This window comes from Macaca fascicularis, chromosome 17 (genome assembly GCF_037993035.2).
Source record: "Macaca fascicularis isolate 582-1 chromosome 17, T2T-MFA8v1.1".
Classification (NCBI taxonomy): domain Eukaryota; kingdom Metazoa; phylum Chordata; class Mammalia; order Primates; family Cercopithecidae; genus Macaca; species Macaca fascicularis.
Window position 1 is genome coordinate 90,957,575 of NC_088391.1, and position 23,220 is coordinate 90,980,794.

Genomic DNA, 23,220 nt, shown 5'->3' on the forward strand with positions numbered 1-23,220 from the left:
TGTTTGCTTTGTCAAAGGTGAGTTGGCTGTAAGTATCTGGGTTTATTTCTGTGTTCTCTATTCTGTTCCATTGGTCTATGTGCCTATATTTATACCAATACCATGCTGTTTTGGTGACTGTAGTGCTATAGTATAGTTTGAAATCAGGTAATGTGATGCCTCCAGATTTGTTCTTTTTGCTTAGTCTTGCTTTGACTATGTGGGCTCTTTTTTGGTTCCACATGAATTTTAGGGTTTGTTTTTTTTTCTAGTTCTGTGAAGAATGATGGTGGTATTTTGATGGGAATTGCATTGAATTTGTAGATTGCTGTAATAGTCTTATTTAGTGTTAAGAATACTGAATGAAAGTTTTTGTGTTGCAGTTGCCATCATTATATCATCAACGTGATGCTCAGTATATTCCTGTAAAACCCCAAAACAGAAATTCTTAACTGAGGTTATCCCATCACTGAAGGCTTCTTTTGGCCAGACAGTTTTTTTAGGTATCAGGTATAGTACTCAAATATCTTTATCAGGAGATGTTTTCCTATCCCATTCTTCAGAATTCTTATTTCTGGTGCCAGAGGCGATAAGAGGAAAATAGATGATCCAGGAATTAGACTCTCAGTTCAAGGTCACAGGCAGCAGCAGTTCAATCTGCACACAGTACATCAAACAAAGAGTCCTTCAGAAGCCCCTCACTCTGCTCCTTGGCTTTTTCCTGAGGAGGAGTCTTGTAAAAATATATGTAACCCTGTGTAATTTCATCTGAACCTTCTCTAGAGAAGATTACTATGCTATCTGTGTTCTTCCAAATATACTCGGAAATTAAATACCTACCTACTGAAGTGTGAACTATTGTTATGTCTTAAATTTCCAAGGAAAATATTACTTCATCCAGGACCTGAATGCCTTCCTCAGAGTGGTGTTCACTTTCAATATGATTTTCCACCTTTCTAGCAGCCAGTACATTGGGACTGTTTTCCATGCCAATCGCAAATGTCTAGAGAGTGTCTTGCACTTGGGCCTCTTCCAGCTGCATCAACAGAGTGGCAACAACGAAGCTGGAATCCAAGCCTTTTCTCTGTCATTAGTCGTTTCTTAACAGCACTGTCAAAAGGAATCCAGAGGTTACTCTTCATAGTTTCTATCTCAAAACGGTTTCTCCACATTGTTATAGAGGGCATGCAGAGGTTAATCTCTACAATGATGACTCTCTAGGTAGGTGTCTCTGCCCAGGAATACTTTCTTATTGACAGAACTTAATGAAATAAATGCAAACACTCAACCCAACATCCAAATTTTCTGCCCAGTCCCTCCTTTGTCATAAAGATGAAGGATTATCTCACCATCCACTCTGGCCTTGTACTCAAATTCAAAATGGTATTATACCTTGTTGTGGTTGTAAATTTCACCACTGCAACAGAGCCACAAATAGAGATATTTCCTCACTTGAATTGGCTGCATTCCAAACAGCTGGTCAACTACCACCAACTGGCAAAATCCAAAGCAGCAGCTGATGTATCCATTGACATTCTCAGGAAGAAATGCATCTGGACCCCTGTGTGTGATCTTCATAGCACTCGGATGCTGACCAGAGAGGCAATCATTGCTGCCAAAGAGGGCCCAAATGCCATACATGGTACAGCGGAGCTGCGGGCTCTGTGGGTATGTGAGCAGAGGCCAGGGCTGTGGACTGTTTCCATTGTTTACTTTCAGTACAAGCATCTCTGTATATATCTCTATTCCTTTTTTCTTAGATAAATAGTAGCAAACTGTACACATTTTTCTATACCATGATTTTTTTTTTCTCTGAACAATATATCCCGGAAATCACTGCATAAATATACAGAGATTTTCTGTGTTCCTTTTTACAGGTATATAGTACCCTGTTGTGTGGACGTTCTGGTACATTTCAAGAGGGAACAAGTGTACTAGGAAACATTCAAAGCATGAGAAACCTGCAAGAAGAAGTCTTTTATTTTAGCTAAGCTGTGGGTAACTTGAGGGTCGCAGAATAGGCTGAGGAGTCAACAGAGAAGATGGCTGAATAATTACACAAGATTGCTGCTGGCCCTATTTAATAAGTCTCATTGTTCTCTAAGGTGAAGCAAAGCTGAAAGGATTTGAGGAAATAAATAGGCTGTTTCCTGTCCCCCTATTCTTCTCTGTTTTTCCTCCTATTATTCTAGTAGGTTTTAAAGTGAAGCCTGGAGTAAGCCTGAGTGCAACTATCTCACATGGGAAAGTGCTCTGATGGGTATCAGGGAAATCCTGCATTTGTCTTTGTGAGACTCTTCACCTGATGGTCATTGCTTCTCCTCTGACTCCTGGAATCCCCTCACTGGGGAGATGGGGGTGCCCATCAGAAGTCTCTGGATTAAGTCAAAAAACAATTTAACCCTAGAATCCTATTGTATACTGTATCCCCAAATTCATCCTCCACGCTATTTCCATCCTGCATTATGCTTCACCATATTGTACAATAAAGCTTCCTAAAGACAGTGTTTCAATGAGTACTACATAATATCATAGCCAGTAATATAAACATATGCTAAATCCTCAGTGAAGTGAACAAGAATCAGGGCAAGTAGAATGTAGATGTTTGTGCTGGGCGTGGTGGCTCACGCCTGTAATCCCAGTACTTTGGGAGGCTGAGGCGTGATCGGCCCCCTTCTTCACCTCTCCTCAAAGAGAAGAGTAGCTATGACTGCTGATATTCAGTTGACCTAGTTTCACAGAGGATAGGATCACTCACTGTAGTTTAAAAGATTACATGTGAAGCCTGTACGAGAAACATTTTGAAATCGTCCTGAAAAATCACAAAGTAGGATTGAACAAAAATAGAAACACATTCCTTGCCTTCAATAGAACCAATCAACGTAATAAAGTTTCTTCAGGTTCGTGTATAAATTTAATGTAATCCCAATAAAAATGCCAGCAAATTTTTTCCTGGCACAGGATCCTACACTTCATATGGAAAAATAAATAAGCAAGAATACTTATGAACATCTTCAAAAGCAAGAACAATAAAAGGAGACTGGTCTTACCACATATTAAAACTTTTTTTTTTTTTTTTCTTCTCTTTTGAGACGGAGTCTTGCTCTGTCACCCAGGCTGGAGTGCAGTGGCCGGATCTCAGCTCACTGCAAGCTCCCCCTCCCGGGTTTACGCCATTCTCCTGCCTCAGCCTCCTGAGTAGCTGGGACTACGGGCACCCGCCACCTCGCCCGGCTAGTTTTTTGTATTTTTTAGTAGAGACGGGGTTTCACCGTGTTAGCCAGGATGGTCTCAATCTCCTGACCTCGTGATCCGCCCGTCTCGGCCTCCCAAAGTGCTGGGATTACAGGCTTGAGCCACCGTGCCCGGCCCAACATATTAAAACTTATTATAAAGATCTAATAATTAAAACAGTGTGGTATTTGTTCCTGGCTAGACATTCAAACCAGTGGGAATAATTGTGAAGTACACAGGGAAATTTAGCAAAAGACAAAGGTGGGATCTTAAATTATTGGGGAAAAGATTAACTTTTTTATTTTTTAATTTTTTGAGACAGAGTCTCGCTCTGTTGCCCAGGCTGGAGTGCAATAGCACTATCTCAGCTCACTGCAACCTCCACCTCCCGGGTTCAAGCAGTTCTCTCACCTCAGCCTTCCAAGCAGCTGGGAATACAGGTGTGCATCACCACATCTGGCAAATTTTTTTGTATTTTTAGTAGAGACAGGTTTCACCATATTGGCCAGGCTGGTCTTGAACTCCTGACCTCAAGTGATTTGCCCACCTTGGCTTCCCAAAGTGCTGAGATTACAGGCATGAGCCACGATGCCAGGCCAGAAAATACTCACTTGTCTTTTTTTTTGAGATGGAGTCTCTCTCTGTCGCCTGGGCTGGAGTGCAGTGGCACGATCTCGGCTCATTGCAAGCCCACCTCCCAGGTTCACACCATTCTCCTGCCTCAGCCTCCCGAGTAGCTGGGACTATAGGCGCCCGCCACCATGCCCAGCTAATTTTTTTGTATTTTTAGTAGAGACGGGGTTTCCCCGTATTAGCCAGGATGGTCTCAATCTCCTGACCTCGTGATCTGTCTGCCTTGGCCTCCCAAAGTGCTGGGATTACAGGTGTGAGCCACTGCGCCTGGCAAGATTCACTTTTAAATAATGACATTAGCACAACTGGAGTGTTTATGTCCCTAATTTACACTAGGACCGGGCGCGGGGGCTTATGCCTGTAATCCCAGCTACTTGGGAGGCCGAGGCAGGAGAATCACTTGAACCCAGGAGGCAGAGGTTGCAGTGAGCCTAGCTCGCGCCATTGCACTCTAGCCGGGGTGACAAGAGCGAAATTCCGTCTAAAAAAAAAAAAAAAGATTTACATCAGAATGTACTTCAAACATTCCTTATTTCAATGCACAAAAAAATGAAAACATAACAGGTTCAAGAAGAAAACATATATGAATTTCTTTGTAATCTGGACAAAAGAAAGGCTTCCTAATTATAACTAAAATTCCAGAAGTCATGGAGAAAGATTGATAAATTCAAACCTATCCATTTATATCTACAGCTGTATCTATATATGCACAAACATATCTATATATATATATACATGCACACAGGCTTTTTTTTTTTTGAGATGGAGGCTGGAGTGCAGTGGTGCAGTCTTGGCTCATTGCGACCTCTTCCTTCCAGGTTCAAGCGATTCTCCTGTCTCAACTACTTGAATAGCTGGGATTACAGGCACCCACCACCGTGCCGGCTAATTTTTGTACTTTTAGTAGAGACAGGGTTTCGCCATGTTCGCCAGGCTGGTCTTGAACTCCTGACCTCAGGTGATCTGCCCGCCTTGGCCTCCCAAAGTGCTGGGATTACAGGCATGAGCCACCACACCCGGCCGATATATGGATAGACTTTTGCTTGGCAAAAATATCGTAAGCAAAATCAAAAGAGATGAAAAACTGGGAGAAAATGTTTGTAGTTTAAATTATACAAAATAGCTAATTTCCATCATACATAAATAAGTAAAAAAAAAGAAGAGTATTGATGCATGATATATGGAAGAACCTCCAAAATATTATGCTAAGTGAAAGAGTCAGTCACAAAAGACTACATATTGTATGATACCATTTGTATGAAATGTCCAGAATAGACAAATCTATAGAGACGGAGTAGACTAGTGGTCACATAGGGCTGGGTAGGGTAGGGGCAAGGGCCAGGAATGGAGATGACTACTGAGAGGTAAGGGGTTTCTTTTTATTTATTTATTTATTTTTTTTTATTTTTTATTTTTTGAGACGGAGTCTCACGCTGTTGCCCAGGCTGGAGTGCAGTGGCGCGATCTCGGCTCACTGCAAGCTCCGCCTCCCGGGTTCCCGCCATTCTCCTGCCTCAGCCTCCTGAGTAGCTGGGACTACAGGCGCCCGCCGCCTTGCCCGGCTAATTTTTTGTATTTTTAGTAGAGACGGGGTTTCACTGTGGTCTCGATCTCCTGACCTTGTGATCCGCCCGCCTCGGCCTCCCAAAGTGCTGGGATTACAGGCTTGAGCCACCGCGCCCGGCCGGGGTTTCTTTTTAGAATGTTAAAAATATTCCAAAATTATACTATAGCAATGGTTGCATAGCTCCATAAATATACTAAAAACCATTGAATTGTATACTTTTTATTTTTATTTTTTATTTTATTTTATTTTTTTTGAGACGGAGTCTCGCTCTGTCACCTAGGCTGGAGTGCAGTGGTCGGATCTCAGCTCACTGCAAGCTCCGCCTCCCGGGTTCACGCCATTCTCCTGCCTCAGCCTCCCGAGTAGCTGGGACTACAGGCGCCCGCCACCAGGCCCGGCTACTTTTTTTTGTATTTTTAGTAGAGATGGGGGTTCACCGGGTTAGCCAGGATGGTCTCGATCTCCTGACCTCGTGATCCGCCCGTCTCAGCCTCCCAAAGTGCTGGGATTACAGGCTTGGGCCACCGTGCCCGGCCGAATTGTATACTTTAAATGGATGAACTTAATGGTATATATATCTCAATAAGCCAGGCGCAGTGACTCAGGCCTGTAATCCCAGCACTTTGGGAGGCTGAGGCGGGCAGGTCATGAGATCAGGAGTTCAAGACCAGCCTGATCAACATGGTGAAACCGTCTCTACTAAAAATAGAAAAATTAGCCAGCCATGGTGGCTCATGCCTGTAGTCCCAGCTACTCAGGAGGCTGAGGCAGGAGATCTGCTTGAACCCAGGAGGCAGAGGTTGCAGTGAGCAGAGGTCATGCCACTGCACTCCAGCCTGGGCGACAGACTGATTCTCCGTCTAAGAAAAACAAATCTATATCTAGATATATGTATGTATACATATACATATATAATATATCTCAATAAAGCTGTTTAAGTATAAAAGATTTTACTATTCAAGAGGTCGGGTGTGGTGGTTCACACCTGTAATCCCTGCACTTTGGGAGGCTGTGGCAGGTGGATCACTTGAGGTCAGGAGTTTGAGACCAGCCTGGCCAAAATAGTGAAACCTTGTCTCTACTAAAAATACAAAAATTATCCGGGTGTGGTGGTGGGTGCCTGCAGTCCCAGCTACTTGGGAGGCTGAGGCAGGAGAATCGCTTGAACCTTGGAGGCAGAGGTTGCAGTGAATGGAGATCACACCACTGTACTCCAGCCTGGGCGACAGAGACAGACTCTGTCTCAAAAAAAAAAAAAAAAGGTTTTTGAAGTAAAAAACCTAGCAGGAAAATGGCCAGAAGTGTTAAGAGACAGTTCACAGAAGATTAAAGGCAAATGTCTGTGAAGCACTTGGAAAAATACTCAGCATCACTTCTTATGAAAGAGATGCAAATTAAAATATGGTCAGCCCTTGGCATCCATGGATTCCATATTTGTAAATTCAACCAACCATGTATAGAAATGACAGTCATGTGTTGCTTAATGATGGGGATACATTCTCAAAAATGTGTTGTTAGGCGACTGGGTGCTGTGGCACACGCCTGTAATCCCAGCACTTTGGGAGGCCGAGGAGAGCGGATCACCTGAGGTCAGGAGTTTGAGACCAGCCTGGCCAACATGGTGAAACACCATCTCTGCTAAGAATACAAAAAAATTAGGCCAGGCGCGGTGGCTCAAGCCTGTAATCCCAGCACTTTGGGAGGCCGAGATGGGTGGATCACGAGGTCAGGAGATCAAGACCATCCTGGCTAACACGGTGAAACCCCGTCTCTACTAAAAAATACAAAAAACTAGCGCCTGTAGTCCCAGCTACTCGAGAGCCTGAGGCAGGAGAATGGCGTAAACCCGGGAGGCGGAGCTTGCAGTGAGCTGAGATCCGGCCACTGCACTCCAGCCTGGGCGACAGAGCGAGACTCCGTCTCAAAAAAAAAAAAAAATAATAATAATAATACAAAAAAATTAGCTGGGCATGGTCACAAACTCCTGTAATCACAGCTACTCTGGGAGGCTGAGGCAAGAGAATCGCTTGAACCCAGGAGGCAGAGGTTGCAGTGAGCCGAGATCGCACCATTGCACTCCAGCCTGGGGGACAAGAGCAAGACTTTGTCTCAAAAACAAAAAAAAGTGTTGTTAGGTGATTTCACCATTGTGCGAACATCATAGAGTGTACTTACACAAACCTAGATGGTATAGCTTACTACACACATAGGCTATATGGTATAGCCACCATTGTATATGTAGTCAGCTGTTGACTAAAACTTCCTTATGGTTGCATGACTGTATTTGAAAAAAAAAAATTGTGTTTGTACTGAATATGTACAGACATTTTTCTTACCAGTATTCCCTAAATAATAGAGTATATCAACTATTTGCATAGCATTTATATTATATTAGGTATTATAAGTAATTAGAGATTATTTAAAGTATACTGGAGTATGTGCATAGGTTATATGCAAATATTACCACGTTCTACAAAAGGGACTTGAGCATTCATGGATTTTGGTATTCACTGGAGGTACCGGACATCGTATATTCAAATACTATTCTTCCCTTATCAGATTGGCAGTGTTGGGAGACAATCCTTCATGGTGTTTCTATATGTCTTGTGACAGCTTCTGTTCTCAATGTCTTTTGCGCTACAAACATTCTGAAGGGACAGAGGGTAGATTCCTCTCCTGACCAAGACAATAAAAACAACATTTTTTGGCCGGGCGCGGTGGCTCAAGCCTGTAATCCCAGCACTTTGGGAGGCCGAGACGGGGTGATCACGAGGTCAGGAGATCAAGACCATCCTGGCTAACACGGTGAAACCCCGTCTCTACTAAAAAAATACAAAAAACTAGGTGGGCACCTGTAGTCTCAGCTACTCAGGAGGCTGAGGCAGCGTAAACCCGGGAGGCGGAGCTTGCAGTGAGCTAAGATCTGGCCACTGCACTCCAGCCCGGGTGACAGAGCGAGTCTCAGTCTCAAAAACAAACAAACAAACAAACAAAAAAACCCAACATTTTCCTCCAGGTCAAAGGTTAGCTAGGTGTTTTAGCAGCTCCTTATAAGACTGGGGGTTTCCTAATCTCAGTGTTCTTCAGCTCTGACACAAGCCCACCAGGGCAAGGCATTCACCTTGCAAGGAGGGCAAAAATCTCAGATCCCTCACAGTTCTTAGGCAGAAGTCCAAAAGCTTACAACATATGCTGTTGGTAAGCCCAGGGAGAAACAGGTATTTCCACACATTGCTGGTGGGATTGCAAAACGGCACAACTCCCCTGGAAGGAAATCTGGCAATGTTTAACAAAATTACGTGTTCATTTACCCTTTGAATCAGTGACTCTTCTAGAAATCTAGCTGATACACCTCCACAAATGCAAACTATGATGTACAGATATGATATGCAAATGCAAAATAAGATATGCTATACAGATTTGCTATTTGCAATAGGAATGGCTTGAAAACCAGTACAACTACCCATGAATAGGAGACTGATTGAATAAACTAGGGCACATCTAAACGCACACACATATTTATGCATATGTATTTATTTTTTTCAAAGAAATAATAAACAAGAAATTGTTGAAAATGGAAATGGCTACTTCTGAACGATGGGTGAGATGGGAATAGGGAACAGGGGTGAGAGCAAGAACTCTCTGAGTATCTTTATACAGTTTTTATTTTTCAATCATGTAAATGACTCACATATTCAAAAACCAAAATTAAGTCAAATGGGAAAAAATCAAATTAAACACAAACAAACAATTGAACACAAAAATAAACAAACAAACAGACCTGAATATAAAACCTAATCACACAGGGGAAATGATTACTTCAAATAACTTTGGAACATAGAACACTGGCAGTAACATTTTCCAGACACACATTGTAAGAACAAATAAAACTGTTTTCTGATTTCCATTGTGTGCATGTTCCTGTAGACTGATTTCAAGCCATCAGTGGTTTCACAACCATCTGGTAAGATTCCTGACAATTTAACAATTGATTCTCATAAGCCGGTTCTATCTGGCTCTAAGAAATCATTGCTTATAGTTACTCTAGTTGAGGTAACATGCTGTCTGTCAACAAAGCAAACCATAAACCAAAAAAGATGAAAGAAAATATCTAGAAAAGTTATGAAAAGGCTGCATGCAGATTGAAGTGTGACAAACACATAGCTCCAGCTCCCTATCTTCTATGGTCCTCAGGTCTTGGGCTGTCTTCATGCAGTCATTATCTTGTTCCTATGGTCTTCAGTGGATGTTGTCCCCTTCCTGCAGTTTTCTGCTTCTGGACGATTCCTCAGTATCCTCCAGTTGAGGTCTCTGGTAGCAATGTCTTCCTGATTCAAGAATGGCTAATTTATCCTTCCTCAAGAAACAGGGATATAGCTGGGTGCAGTGGCTCATGACTGTAATCCCAGCACTTTGGGATGCTGAGGTGGGAGGATGTCTTCAGGACTTGAGGGCAGGTGTCTGAGACCAGCCTGGACAACATGGCAAGACCCCATCTCTTAAAAAAAAAAAAAAAATTAGCTGGGTGTGGTGGCACATGCCTGTAGTCCCAGCTACTTGGAGGCTGAGGTGGATCATTTGAACCGGGGCATTTGAAGTTACAGTGAGCTATGATTGCATCGCTGCACTCCAACCTGAGTGACAAAGACCCTGTCTTAAAAAGAAGAAAGAAAGGAAGATGCAAGGATCAGTACCCTAGAGTTCAATTGCTGTGGTGTTTGTTAATTAGTGCCTACAAGGTCCTTTACATTGAGGTAAAGGGCAGTCTTTTTCTGATGTGTCCTTCAGCAGAGGAAGCCCCTACATTTTAAACTGTGAATGGTTTTTGGTTTCTTTTTTTAGATGGGGTTTTGCTCTGTCGCCCATGCTGGAGTGCGGAGTGCAGTAGCAGGATCATAGCACTGTAGCAGGATCACAGTACTCAAACTTCCAGCCTCAATTGATCCTCCCATCTCAGCCTCCCCAGTTGCTGGGACTACAGGTGCGTGTCACCATGCTCTACAAATTTTTTGTTTTTTAAAAATTTTTTGTACACATCATGTCTTGCTACGTTGCTCAGGTTGGTCTCAAACTTCTGGCCTCAAGTGGTTCTCTTGCTTCAGTCTCCCAAAGTGTGGGGATTATAGGTGTGAGCTACTGTTCCTGGCCTGGGATTGTTTTGAAGGATGTTTTTGAAAAGGTATTCATGTTTCTTGATAAAACAAATACTTGTTGATATGAGTGTATCAATTCCACTTATGTGAAGTACCTAGAGTAGCCAAATTCATAGTGAGAGAAAGTAGATGGTGGTTGCAAGAGGCTGAGGGAAGGAGGAAAATGAGGGGTTAGTGTTTAACGGATACAGTTTCAGTTTTGCAAGATGAAAAATGTTTGGGATGGATAGTGGTGATAATGGCACAACAGTGTGAATGTACTTAATGCCACCGGATCATACACTGAAAGATGGTTAAAATGCTAAATTTTGTTATGCCTATTTTACCTCAGTTTTTACAAAACCAAGTGTATCACCCCAGTCATATGCAATATTGGCTATATCAGCTTATAATAAGACAGAGTCTATAATGGGAGCAACATTCCCAGGCAGATAAGATAACTGAGTATCAGTTAATAGGCTGAGAGTCAATGGGCCAGGCACTGTGGCTCACGCTTGTAATTCCAACACTTTGGAAGGCCAAGAGAGGAGGAACACTGAGGCCAGGATTTTGAGAGTTAATGGGCTACCTATGGAGTTGACTTCACTGTCATTAAAAGAAAAGGCAATAGTTTGGGTCAAGGAAGTTCAAGCGTTTCTGAAAATTCAACTAGAGTCTGAGAATTCTGTTTGTCCTTTCCATATTACTTGAGATTTGGGAAATTCTGAATAATGGAAAGAATGATTGTTACTCATTGAGCAAATAAAAAGCCGAGGCCACAGTGGTGTGTGTATGTGTGTGCGCATGTGACAGAGAGAGACAGATGGGAGAGTAAAAAAGAAAAGTTTCTTCTTTACAAGATGTTAGCTAATGAATATAGAAGAAATGACAGAATTAGGGCCAGGTGCGGTGGCTCATGCCTGTAATCCCAGCACTTTGGGAGGCCGAGGCAGATGAATCTCCTGAAGTCAGAAGTTCAAGACCAGCCTGGCCAAAATGGCAAAACCCCATCTCTACTAAAAATACAAAAATTAGCCAGGCATGGTGGCATGCACTGTAATCCCAGCTACTTGGGAGGCTGAGGCAGGAGAGTCACTTGAACTCGGGAGGTGGAGGTTGCAGTGAGCTGGGATCACACCACTGCACTCCAGCCTGGGTGATAAGAGTGAAACTTCGTCCCCCCAAAAAACAAAAAGAATGAACAGGGATAAAAAATACAAGTGTCGGCCGGGCGCGGTGGCTCAAGCCTGTAATCCCAGCACTTTGGGAGGCCAAGATGGGCGGATCACGAGGTCAGGAGATCGAGACCATCCTGGCTAACACAGTGAAACCCCGTCTCTACTAAAAAATACAAAAAAACTAGCCGGGCGAGGTGGCGGGCGCCTGTAGTCCCAGCTATTCGGGAGGCTGAGGCAGGAGAATGGCGTAAACCCGGGAGGCGGAGCTTGCAGTGAGCTGAGATCCGGCCACTGCACTCCAGCCTGGGCGACCGAGTGAGGCTCCGTCTCAAAAAAAAAAAAAAAAAAAAAAAAAAAAAATACAAGTGTCAGACGGTGTGGTGGCTCACGCCTGTAATCCCAGCACTTTGGGAGGCCGAGAAGGGCAGATCACCTGAGGTCAGGAGTTTGAGACCAGCCTGGTCAACATGGTGAAACCCCATCTGTACTAAAAATACAAAAATTAGCTGGGCTTGGTGGCATGTGCCTGTAATCCCAGCTACTCGAGAGGCTGAGGTAGGAGAATCACCTGAACCTGGGAGGTGGAGGTTGCAGTGAGCCAAGATCGTGCCACTGCACTCCAGCCTGGGCAACAGAGAGAGACTCAGTCTCAAAAAAAACAAAAAACAAAAAACTGCAAAAAACACAAGTGTCTACATCAGAGTAAAGCACGGCATGTGGCAAAGTGAGCTGCCCTTATACAGTGTAAATGCTATCTAAATAGTTATTATACTGTATCCCTGTATTATTAAATCTTTTGATTTCTCATGAGAAGTAGAAAACTTAAAATTTTATGTGAAAGCTGCCATATTTTGGATATATATGTAGTTAACTAATTCAAATTTGCACACACACGTCCACACACATCCACACACATAAACTGAACATAGCTTTGTGCCACATGTGGTCCCACTTTTGCCTCAGTGTAATCTCTAGCCTCTTAGATAAAAACTCCAAACTCTTTAGAACAGTATTCACTTTCTTTAGGACCTGGCCCTTGCCTGTTCCTGAAGTCTTGTCTCTAATATTTTCTCCACTCACGTGGTACCATTTGTAACTTGGGAATGCATGTGGCTAGCTTCACGTCTTGCTATGTGGCATGTGGCATTCTCTTTTCACCCAGAATGTCCATTTACCTTTGTTTTTGTTTGTTTGTTTGCTTGCTTTGAAACAAGGTCTTAGGCCGGGCGCGGTGGCTCAAGCCTGTAATCCTAGCACTTTGGGAGGCCGAGATGGGCGGATCGCGAGGTCAGGAGATCGAGACCATCCTGGCTAACACGGTGAAACCCCGTCTCTACTAAAAAAAAATACGAAAAACTAGCCGGGCGAGGTGGCGGGCGCCTGTAGTCCCAGCTACTCCGGAGGCTGAGGCAGGAGAATGGCGTAAACCCGGGAGGCGGAGCTTGCAGTGAGCTGAGATCCGGCCACTGCACTCCAGCCTGGGCGACAGAGCCAGACTCCGTCTCAAAAAAAAAAAAAAAAAAAAAAAAAAAAAAAAAGAAACAAGGTCTTGCTCTGTTGCCTGGGCAGGAGTGCAGTGGTGTGATCATAGTTCACTGCAGCCCCTATCTACTGGGCTCAAGTGATCCTCCCATCTCAGCCTCTCAAGTCGCTGGGACTACAGGTGCATACCATCATGCTTGGCTAAATTTTTTATTTGTAGAGACAAGGGGTCTCCTTTTGTTACCAAGTCTGGTCTAGAACTTTTGGGCTCACGGGGTCCTCCCACCTCGACCTCCCAAAGTACTGGGATTACAGGTGTGAGCCACCTCACCTGGCCTATCTTTTGACTACTTTTTAAGATCCAGCACAAGTGTCTCCTATTCTGTAAAAGTCTTCCCTGACTCATATGTACATACTGATTACTTTGTTTCTGCTAAATAGCATAATTTTTATTTTTATTTAAATTGTGTTAATATTGTGATTGAAATATACAGAGAAACTTAGAATAATGTAATAACTGTGTACCTACCAATGAGGTCCATTAATTCCTGACACTTTTCCATTCTAACCTCGTCTTTTTTAAAATTTTTTTCTTTTGAGAAAAAATATTAAAAGCTGCAATTGCAGCCACCTGAAGAGAGGTGGTTTAGCATAGTGGAGTATATGTGCTCTGAACGCCCACTGTCTAGGTTCATTATCCCTGCCCTGTCACTTACAGGCGCCCGCCACCTCGCCCGGCTAATTTTTTTTGTATTTTTAGTAGAGACGGGGTTTCACCGTGTTAGCCAGGATGGTCTCGATCTCCTGACCTCGTGATCCGCCCGTCTCGGCCTCCCAAAGTGCTGGGATTACAGGCTTGAGCCACCGCGCCCGGCCGCCCTGTCACTTACTAGCTGTTTACCTTCAGCAAATTGTTTAACCAGCTCATCTGTAAGAGGAGATAATAATAGTAACCATCTTATAGAACTGTGAGGATTAAGAATATATTCAGGTCACTTAGAATGGCCAGTTTCTGGAATAGAGTAAGCATTCAATAAACATTAATAATTAGTATTTTGTCTACTCCTCCTTTATTTATTTATTTATTTATTTATTTATTTATTTATTTATTTTTGAGACTGAGTCTCGCTCAGCTGCCCAGCCTGGAGTGCAGTAGTGCAGTGGCATGATCTCGGCTCACTGCAACCACCGTCTCCCGGGTTCAAGCGATTCTCCCGTCTCAGCCTCCTGAGTAGCTGGGATTACAGGCACCTGCCATCATGCCTGGCTAATTTTTGTATTTTAGTAGAAACGGGGTTTCACCATGTTGGCTAGGCTGGTCTTGAACTCCTGACCTCAGGTGACCCACCCGCTGTGGCCTCCCAAAGTGCTGGGATTACAGGCATAAGCCACTGCACCTGGCTTTTTTTTTTTTTTTTTTGAGACAAGAGTCTCACTCTGTCACCAAGGCTGGAGTGCAGTGGCACGATCTAGGCTCACTGTAACCTCTGCCTCCCAGGCTCCCAGGTTCAGGTGATTCTTGTGCCTCAGACTCCCGAGTAGCTGGGATTATAGGCATGTGTCACACTATACCTGGCTAATTTTGGTATTTTCAGTAGAGATGGGTTTTCACCATGTTGGCCGGGCTGCTCTCAAACTCCTGACCTCAGGTGATCTGCCTGCCTTGGACTTCCAGAGTGCTGGGATTACAGGTGTGAGCCACCATGCCCAGCCTACTTCTCCTTTTCATCTGAGCCAGAAATAGATTATTTGTAGCTCTTTTAATCTTTTAGGATACAAACAATCAAGTTTATCCTTTTGCTTGCTTACTCTTTCTAGTAAGTGTAGATTAATGATAAACGTTCCTAAATAACAGTATTTACACATGTTACTTGTTCTCTCAATGCAGATATGAGCTAGGGGAATCTTGGCATATTTTGCTTAAGATCAGGTTCATAAACTACTACTGATTTGTTCCTGTGAGAAGAAATGTTCCACAGAGATGCCAGGGGACTCAACCATCTTCAAGAATTTCCCCAACATCTTCCACGATTGTTCCGTTCAGATTCTTGGGCCAATAAATTGTTGCCAGAATGCGAAGGTTACTTGACACAAAGAATGGCTACTTAAAGCTTAAGGCATCTCCTGTGGCTGCTATACTGAGAAAAAGTTATGGGCATGGCAGGTGTTCCATGGGCTGTTTAGAAGCGGGCTTGCGTAGAGTGGCGCACAACTGGATGCTTACAATTTGTTTTCAGGATGCTACTTCGGACTCTTAGGATACATTTTAAACTCTTGGAGAAACGGGACCACACTTTTGTATTTCTATCACACTAACTGCAACAAAAGAACTCAATAAATTCTTTTTTTTTTCTTTTTTTTTTTTTGAGACAGAGTTTTGCTTTTGTTGCCCAGCTGGAGTGCAACGTGCGATCTCTGGTCACCACAACCTCTGCCTCCTGAGTTCAAGTGATTCTCCTGCCCCACCCTCCCGAGTAGCTGGGATTACAGGCATGCGCCACCATGCCCTGCTAATTTTGTATTTTTAGTAGAGACAGGGTTTCTCCATGTTGGTCAGGCTGGTCTGGAACTCCTGACCTCAGGTGATCTACCCGCCTCCGCCTCCCAAGTGCTGGGATTACAGGTGTGAGCCACTGCACCTGGCCTAACAAATTATTATTGAATGAAGAGAGCTCTCTGGTAATTTGTAATAATATATGTTTACCATTTATAATTTTTTTTTTTTTTTTTTGAGACGGAGTCTCACTCTGTCCCCCTTGCTGGAGTGCAGTGGCCGGATCTCAGCTCACTGCAAGCTCTGCCTCCCGGGTTCAGGCCATTCTCCTGCCTCAGCCTCCCGAGTAGCTGGGACTACAGGCGCCCGCCACCTCGCCCGGCTAGTTTTTTTGTATTTTTTAGTAGAGACGGGGTTTCACCGTGTTAGCCAGGATGGTCTCGATCTCCTGACCTCGTGATCCACCCGTCTCGGCCTCCCAAAGTGCTGGGATTACAGGCTTGAGCCACCGCGCCCGGCCTACCATTTATAATTTAGGGTAGCAAGCTAATATTCATTTGTAGGCATATGTATCAGCAAACAAGAGGAATCTAGCTAGTTTAAATACGGATGGAATTTATTTGTTTTTTTTGTTTTTGTGTTTTTTTTTTTTGAGACGGAGTCTTGCTCTGTTGCCCAGGCTGGAGAACAGTGGCGTGATCTCGGCTCACTACAAGCTCCGCCTCTCGGGTTCATGCTGTTCTCCTGCCTCAGCCTCCCGAGTAGCTGGGACTACAGGCGCTCGCCACCATGCCTGGCTAATTTTTTTTGTATTTTAGTAGAGACGGGGTTTCACCATGTCAGCCAGGATAGTCTTGATCTCCTGACCTTGTGATCCGCCCGTCTTGGCCTCCCAAAGTGCTGGTATTACAGGTGTGAGCCACCGCGCCCGGCCTATATGAATGGAATTTATTAAAGAATATTCACTCGGCTGGGTGTGGTGGCTCGTGCCTGTAATGCCAGTACTTTGGGAGGCTGAGCCAGTGGATTGCTTGAGTCCAGGAGTTCGAGACCAGCCTGGCCAACATGGCGAAACCTGTCTCTACAAAAATTACAAAAATTAGGCATGTTGGTGCATGCCTGTAGTCCCAGCTACTTGGGGAGCTAAGGTGGGAGGATCACTTGAGTCCAGAAGGTTGAGAGTACGGTGAGCTGAGATCGTGCCACTGCACTCCAGCATGGGTGACAGAGCAAGACCCTGTCTCAAAAATAAATAAAGAACATTAATGCACAAGATCTTTAAAGGGCCTAAGAATCAATCTGTAAGTTACACAGCCAGGAAAAAATACCCCATTGCTCCTCCAAGCCCACAGCAAAGACCTCACTGTCATCAGGGCTTGGCATGGACACTGCAGTGGGTACTTGATGCCAGAACCTCTGTCACTGGTGCTCCTAACAGCTGGAAGCCTCCATTGCTACCCTCACTAGGAAATGGATTCTGTGTAGCAACTGCTTCACCACACTGCTCTTCTTTCAGACACAGCTACGAGTGCAGCTAGGTCAGCTGCCTGCACCCAAACTCCAATTAAGGAGGACAAAGCAAGTTTCTGGCCCTGTCTTTGGAAGAACTTATCACATGGGAAATTTCCCAAAATGAGAAAGGTTTTCAGGTGATGGTGGATGCCCATAAAACACGACACATCTTCGACGGCAGCATGATGCAAAGTGTTTCTGCAGGCCAGTAGCAAACCTCAAAGTGTTGGTTATTGGTCCCTGCTGGAATAACTACAGAAAATGAGAGTAGCATTTCTCTTATTATAGCCCTAAGAAATAGTCAGAAGATAGATGTTCTTATCTAATCACAGAATTATCACAGAGAGTTGGCAGATTGGCACTGTTTCCGGGGTTACACTTAGTGTAATGTTACTCCAGAGCAGAGTAACCCTTGGCCAAATCTGGCCAGTCCTCTGTTTTTATAAGGCCTGTAAAACTACAATGTTCTTTTTTTTTTTTTTTTTTTTTACATGATTAAAGAGTTGCTAAAGAACAAACATGCAACAGATGTCTGTGGTGCTCCAAGCCTGAAAATATGTCCCTTTAGAGAAAGTTTGCCAGTCACTGCCCTGGGTGTCCTCCACTGTTGAATTCTTTGAGAAGGAATGCTTGCCACATACTTATATGCTTAGGTTTGGGAGGCCCGCCTTGGCCTCCCAAACTGTTGGGATTACCGGCATGAGCCACTGCGCCCGGCCAGAATCTATAACTTTATTTTTATTTTTTAATTTTTAAAATTTTTTATTTATCTTTTTTGAGACGGAGTTTCACTTTGTCGCCGAGGCTGGAGTGCAGTGGCGTGATCTTGGCTCACTGCAAGCTCTGCCTCCCGGGTTCACACCATTCTCCTGCCTCAGTCTCTTGAGTAGCTGGGACTACAGGCACTGGCCACCACGCCCGGCTAATTTTTTTTGTATTTTTAGCAGAGACGGAGTTTCACCGTGTTAGCCAGGATGGTCTCGATCTCCTGACCTCGTGATCCGCCCGCCTCGGCTTCCCAAAGTGCTGGGATTACAGGTATGAGCCACCGTGCCTGGCCCACAATCTATAACTTTAAATGGAAAAGGCAAAGATAAATATCAGTGCTCTATCATTTAGGATACACATGTAGCTGCTGTAACAAAGGCAAAACAAACACAATGCAGTAACTTAACAAGATACAGTATTTTACTTGCTTGCATAAAAATTGGAACAAAGCGTTCCAGGGTTGACATGGCAGCTCCACAGAATCAGGCACCTCAAGGCTCCTGGTATATTGTTTTGCCTCCTGGATCACCTAACTTCCTTCTTATCATCTGAGATGACAACTTTACCTCCACTGTTGTGTCCACATTCTGGCAAACTGGAAAGAGGAGAAGGGCAAGTGGAAGGCATGCCTTTCCCTTTAAAGGCATAACGCAAAAGTTGTCTATGTCACTTGTGTTTATGGCCCATTGGCCAAAACTTAGTAACCAAATCTTGGTAAGCACCCTTGCTGCAGTGGGGGTTGGGAAATGTAGATCTTTATTTAGGTAAGAAAGAAGAGGGCATGGAGGGAACAACCCATACATTCCAGACCTTAGTCATGGCGCTACACCTTGTTGTAAGGAGGCCTTTCGCTGGGTGGCCACGTACCCAGCTAGATCTCAGGAGCACTCTTATTAAAGTAATGCATGGAGAATGGATAGTATGAGAAGCAGTTTCTGCTACAAGTGCCTTTCATAAAAAGAACTCCTATAAGAAAAACAAATAGGGCCTAAGGAAAACTAACCCAAAGGGTAAAACATGGGGAAAAGACAAAAAACAAAAAAAGAAAAAAGAAAAGCAGGTTTCCCAGGTAGAAAATGAATGAAGACTGAGGTACATAAGAGAGAAGTCCTGTGAAATTGATAATCCTTTTCATTTTGTCACAAAAGTCCATACTTACATTTTTTTTTTTTTTTTTTTTTTTGAGACGGAGTCTCGCTCTGTCGCCCAGGCTGGAGTGCAGTGGCGCGATCTCGGCTCACTGCAAGCTCCGCCTCCTGGGTTTACGCCATTCTCCTGCCTCAGCCTCCTGAGTAGCTGGGACTACAGGCGCCCGCCACCGCGCCCGGCTAATTTTTTGTATTTTTAGTAGAGACGGGGTTTCACCGTGGTCTCGATCTCCTGACCTTGTGATCCGCCCGCCTCGGCCTCCCAAAGTGCTGGGATTACAGGCGTGAGCCACCGCGCCCGGCCTTCATACTTACATTTTAAAATTCCACTAAATGTCACCTTTCTGATATCCCCATTTTATTTATCTCTCTTTTGGCATTTACCATGCTGTAGTGTACTCTAGGTCATTCCTAGCTTTGTAACTCTCTCAAGGCGACTCTGCAGGAGATGCAAAGTAGTTAAGAGCGGAACCCCTAATACTGATGTCTTTATAGGTGAGATGGTCTGATGTCTTAGATTTGCTTTTAAATATTCCTGCAAAAAATATAAAGGGGAATAGATGAAACAAGATTGACAAAATGTTGATTCGTTGGCGCGGTGTAATGGGTATCTGGGTGATCATAGTACTATTTTCTTTTTCGTATATATTTTAAAATTTCCATAATACAGCAAAACACGAGCCCAGTCCCTCAAGGCAGCCAGATTTGGGTTCAAACCCTAGTTTGACCTTTTACTCGCTGAGTGACTTTACCCTGCTACAGCTTCAGTTTCTCCAAATGGAAATAATATATACTCCATGAAGATTCTTGTAAAGTCTAAAGGAAGAGGGAATCTGAGGCTCTAGCACAAGGCCTGGCCCTTAATAGTTGTACTAATTTTTTATTTTTCGAAACGGAGTTTGCTTTGTCACCCAGGCTGGAGTGTAGTGGCATGATTCAGCTCACTGCAACCTCCACCTCCCGGGTTCAAGCAATTCTCCTGTCTCAGCCTCCTCCCGAGTAACTGGGATTACAGGAGTGCGCCACCACGCCCAGCTAATTTTTGTATTTTTAGTAGAGACGGGGTTTCAGCATGTTGGCCGGGCTGGTCTCCAACTCCTGACCTCAGGTTATCCTCCCGCCTCGGCCTCCCAAGGTGCTGGGATTACAGGCGTGAGTCACCGCGCCTGGCCAGTAGTTGTACTAATAAGGGTTTCTGCTTGCAAGCAACAAAGACTGACTCTAGTTGCGGCTAATTTCATTCACGCGCAGATACTAAGTGGCAGAGGTAGGACTTGACCTCGGATCTCTGATTTCCAGACCGAGAACTTTTCATGTGTTATCACAGTCGTTCAAAACCTTACCTGGATTTGTGCTTTGCAATTTACGCTTTCAAACAGGCAGGAATGTAGTTTGGGCATTTGTCTGGAACTTCGGATTCTCGGGACCCCAGGGTGGCCAAGGCGCGGAGGTGACTCACTGACATTAACCGGCCTGGATGCACGTGGGTTGCTGAGCGGATGCTGGGAAGGTACGGGGTTTGCCCGCTGCAGGTCGCCGGAACTCACGCGTGTCCCTGCCTCTCTCACTCCTGGGGTCGGCTCTGGCCAGCGGCCCCCAGCTCAGCTAGGGACCTGACGCGCCGCCAGCCCACTAGCCTTCCGGGTCCTAGCGCGTCTCCAGGCTGCCGGATCCGGCGGATCTGGCCGACCACTCACACGCTCCCCTTCCCGCAAGTTAGGGGGTGGGGCATCGGATTTCTGGCTCGTGATTTGTCGAAGCCCGGGCGCTCCCCTTCTCCGCCCCTCTCCGGCTGGGTGAGAGGTCAACGGAGAGGCGGTCTGCGGGGACAACAATGGCGGGGCTGTGGGTCGGGACAGCAGCGCTGGTCGCTGCCGGACGGCATGGGCGGTGGCCGCCGCAGCAGCTGATGTTGAGCGCGGCACTGCGGACCCTGAAGGTGAGGAGCGACGGGGCCCTCGCGGGTCCCGGCTTCACCGGGCTTCCAGCCGTGCCGCCTCTGGGTGGGTGGCGCCAGGAGAGCGCTGGCTGGGTCCGGCTGCCCCGCGCCCCGATTCCGTCTCAGCTACACCCCTCTCTCTCCTCCCACCCGCAGTTCGCGTGGCAGCGGGCTCAGGAGGCATCCCTTGTTGCAGCTGTTCCTCTCGGGGATCCTGCGGAGCAGAGAGGCCTAGGGCGGAGGCAGTTGGGCGCCCGCACGCCCTCCGAGGCGGCTGATGGCTTTGGGCAGGCATATTCCTGCCTTGCCCGAGGTCCGCTTCCAGGGCCCCGCGGCAGTGGCTTTGTCTTAAGCTTTCCAGGGTGGGTTTTTAGGTGTCGTTATAGTTTCCGTGTTCTCTGACCTCTTTCCAGCATTTTTGAAGGGACACTGTGAACTGTTGTTCAGGTAGAGTTAAGGTTGTGAGTTGATCTTATCTTTTGAAGTACTACACCATATCAGGACTGCTAATAGATTTTACGTTGCATTTGAAAGCCTGTTTTAATTGTATGACACCCCAGTCTACTGTGTACCAAATGCATCTCGTGAACTTTCCTTTTCGATGTAGTGGTGAGCCTTATTTTGGCACTGTTCTAAACACATTTCATGACTGTTCTGTATACCTAGGCTGTCATGATGGCAGATTGACTCACAGGTTGGAGTGCTTGTGTGTGCTTCTGAACTCTTTCTCCCGTCAACATCGAGTCTGTCGTTAATTCTGGGGCACAGACCACTTAACCTACTTTATAAGGTTTGTTGAGGCACTTGAACACATTCTTTACAACGAAGGTCCCCTGAAAACCATCTGTCAGCTGGTTCAGTGTGCTTGTTAAACCTCCTTTTAAAAAATAATTATTAAAACATTGCCACATAACTTGATTTATAGTCATTGAAGTTTAGACTTTGAAGACACTTTAGAGACGAACCTGCCCCATCCTACTCTTTAAAGAGGAGGGAACCGAGCCCTGGGTGGGCAGTATGAGAGCCAGAGCTTATCGACATGGAAGTGAGTGGCGCCTATGTTTGTTTTGTATTCAGCGTGCGGACTTTCACTGATCTCTGTGTTCCCATACAGTTTAGTGTTCTTTAATCTTTATCATTCTGTTCATCTTTGTTGGCCACTTCAATTGCGGCTGTAAGACTTATGTATTTACATAGGAGGCAGCTTACTTAGTATGGTAGAAAGTGTGGGCTTTGGAGTCAGGTACATGAGGCTTTGTATACTGGACAGGTCTCTTGGGCGTCAGCTTTGTCCTTGTAGCTATTTTTTTCAACAGATGTTTACTGAATATCTCCTGTCTTCCACTTCTGGGGAATGAATATGGTTTCTGCTTTCTTAGAAATTTTACTCTAGTAGGGAGAGTGTAATAAGTGTAAAATGGTATTAGGGGAGATGCCCTGGTGCTGTAAGAAAATAAAATAGAGGGATTTGACCAAGCCAAGATTTTGAGTTCTGTGTCCTGGATACTGTTCTGTTGCTTTGCTTAAACTAATTTATTCAATCTCACAACAGTCATATGTCCCCCATTTACAGAAGATGAAAGTGAGGCACTAAGTGTTAATGTGACTCGCTCGAAGCTATAGTGCCAATAAGTGGCAAACAGGATTTAGAAATCCGGAACCTGTGCTCTTAATCATACTATGCTACCTACAGTAAGGGAGTGTTTTCCTTTGGAATTGAAAATTGAGACAAGTTTTGAAGGATGAAGTGACCTTCTCTAACAAACGGAGGAGATGAATGTGAGAGAACAGTGTGTGCAAAGGTCCTGCGGCCAGAGGGAATGACAGGTTAGAAGAACTGAAAAAAGCCTACAGAGACTCTGATGCAGAGAGTAGATGGTGCTGGAGAAGTTGGCAGGAGTCAGACCATGCTGGCTCTTATAGATCATATTGTGAGGTTTGCTGTTTGTCTTAGAGCAGTGGGAAGACATTGATGTTGGAGGTGGGAGGGATGACACTGACATTTTAGATTGGAGAGGCTGAGAGGAAGGCTGTTACTGTACTTACTGTTGTACACTTGTTATACACTCACTGTGTAATACATAAGCTTTGATGTTTCTTACCTGGCTTTTTCCTTTTAATGTGTTGGCAGAGACTGCATCTTGTCTATTTCTG

The 23,220-nt window shown here is 44.8% G+C and overlaps 1 protein-coding gene, 2 long non-coding RNA genes and 1 pseudogene across 8 annotated transcripts in view; 1 reads left to right on the forward strand and 3 right to left on the reverse strand.

Moving 5' to 3' along the window:
- Positions 1–254: 254 nt before the first annotated feature.
- Positions 255–1,620, reverse strand: LOC135968142 (asparagine synthetase [glutamine-hydrolyzing] pseudogene; annotated as a pseudogene).
- Positions 1,621–8,931: 7,311 nt separating this feature from the next.
- LOC102128383 (uncharacterized) lies at positions 8,932–20,792 on the reverse strand. Of its 3 annotated transcripts, none has more exons than XR_012426483.1 (2): positions 20,471–20,792; positions 8,932–9,911 (listed from the first exon to the last, which is right to left on the reverse strand). It is a non-coding gene; the product is annotated as an uncharacterized lncRNA (long non-coding RNA). The 3 variants fall into 3 exon arrangements; XR_012426484.1 differs by having other exon boundaries at positions 8,932–10,067; XR_010582657.1 differs by having other exon boundaries at positions 8,932–10,712.
- LOC141408904 (uncharacterized) lies at positions 18,378–19,576 on the reverse strand. Its single transcript, XR_012426487.1, has 2 exons — positions 19,443–19,576; positions 18,378–18,574 (listed from the first exon to the last, which is right to left on the reverse strand). It is a non-coding gene; the product is annotated as an uncharacterized lncRNA (long non-coding RNA).
- Positions 20,793–20,925: 133 nt separating the features above from the next.
- The window catches only part of PCCA (propionyl-CoA carboxylase subunit alpha), a 436,745-nt gene continuing 434,450 nt past the window's right edge, over positions 20,926–23,220 (forward strand). For all 4 annotated transcript variants that reach the window (XM_005586175.4, XM_005586176.4, XM_065533441.2 and 1 more), the window contains exon 1: positions 20,926–21,066. In XM_005586175.4, the coding sequence (XP_005586232.3) occupies positions 20,962–21,066 (105 nt within the window). In that variant the 5' untranslated portion in view covers positions 20,926–20,961. The remainder of the gene's footprint in view (positions 21,067–23,220) is intronic.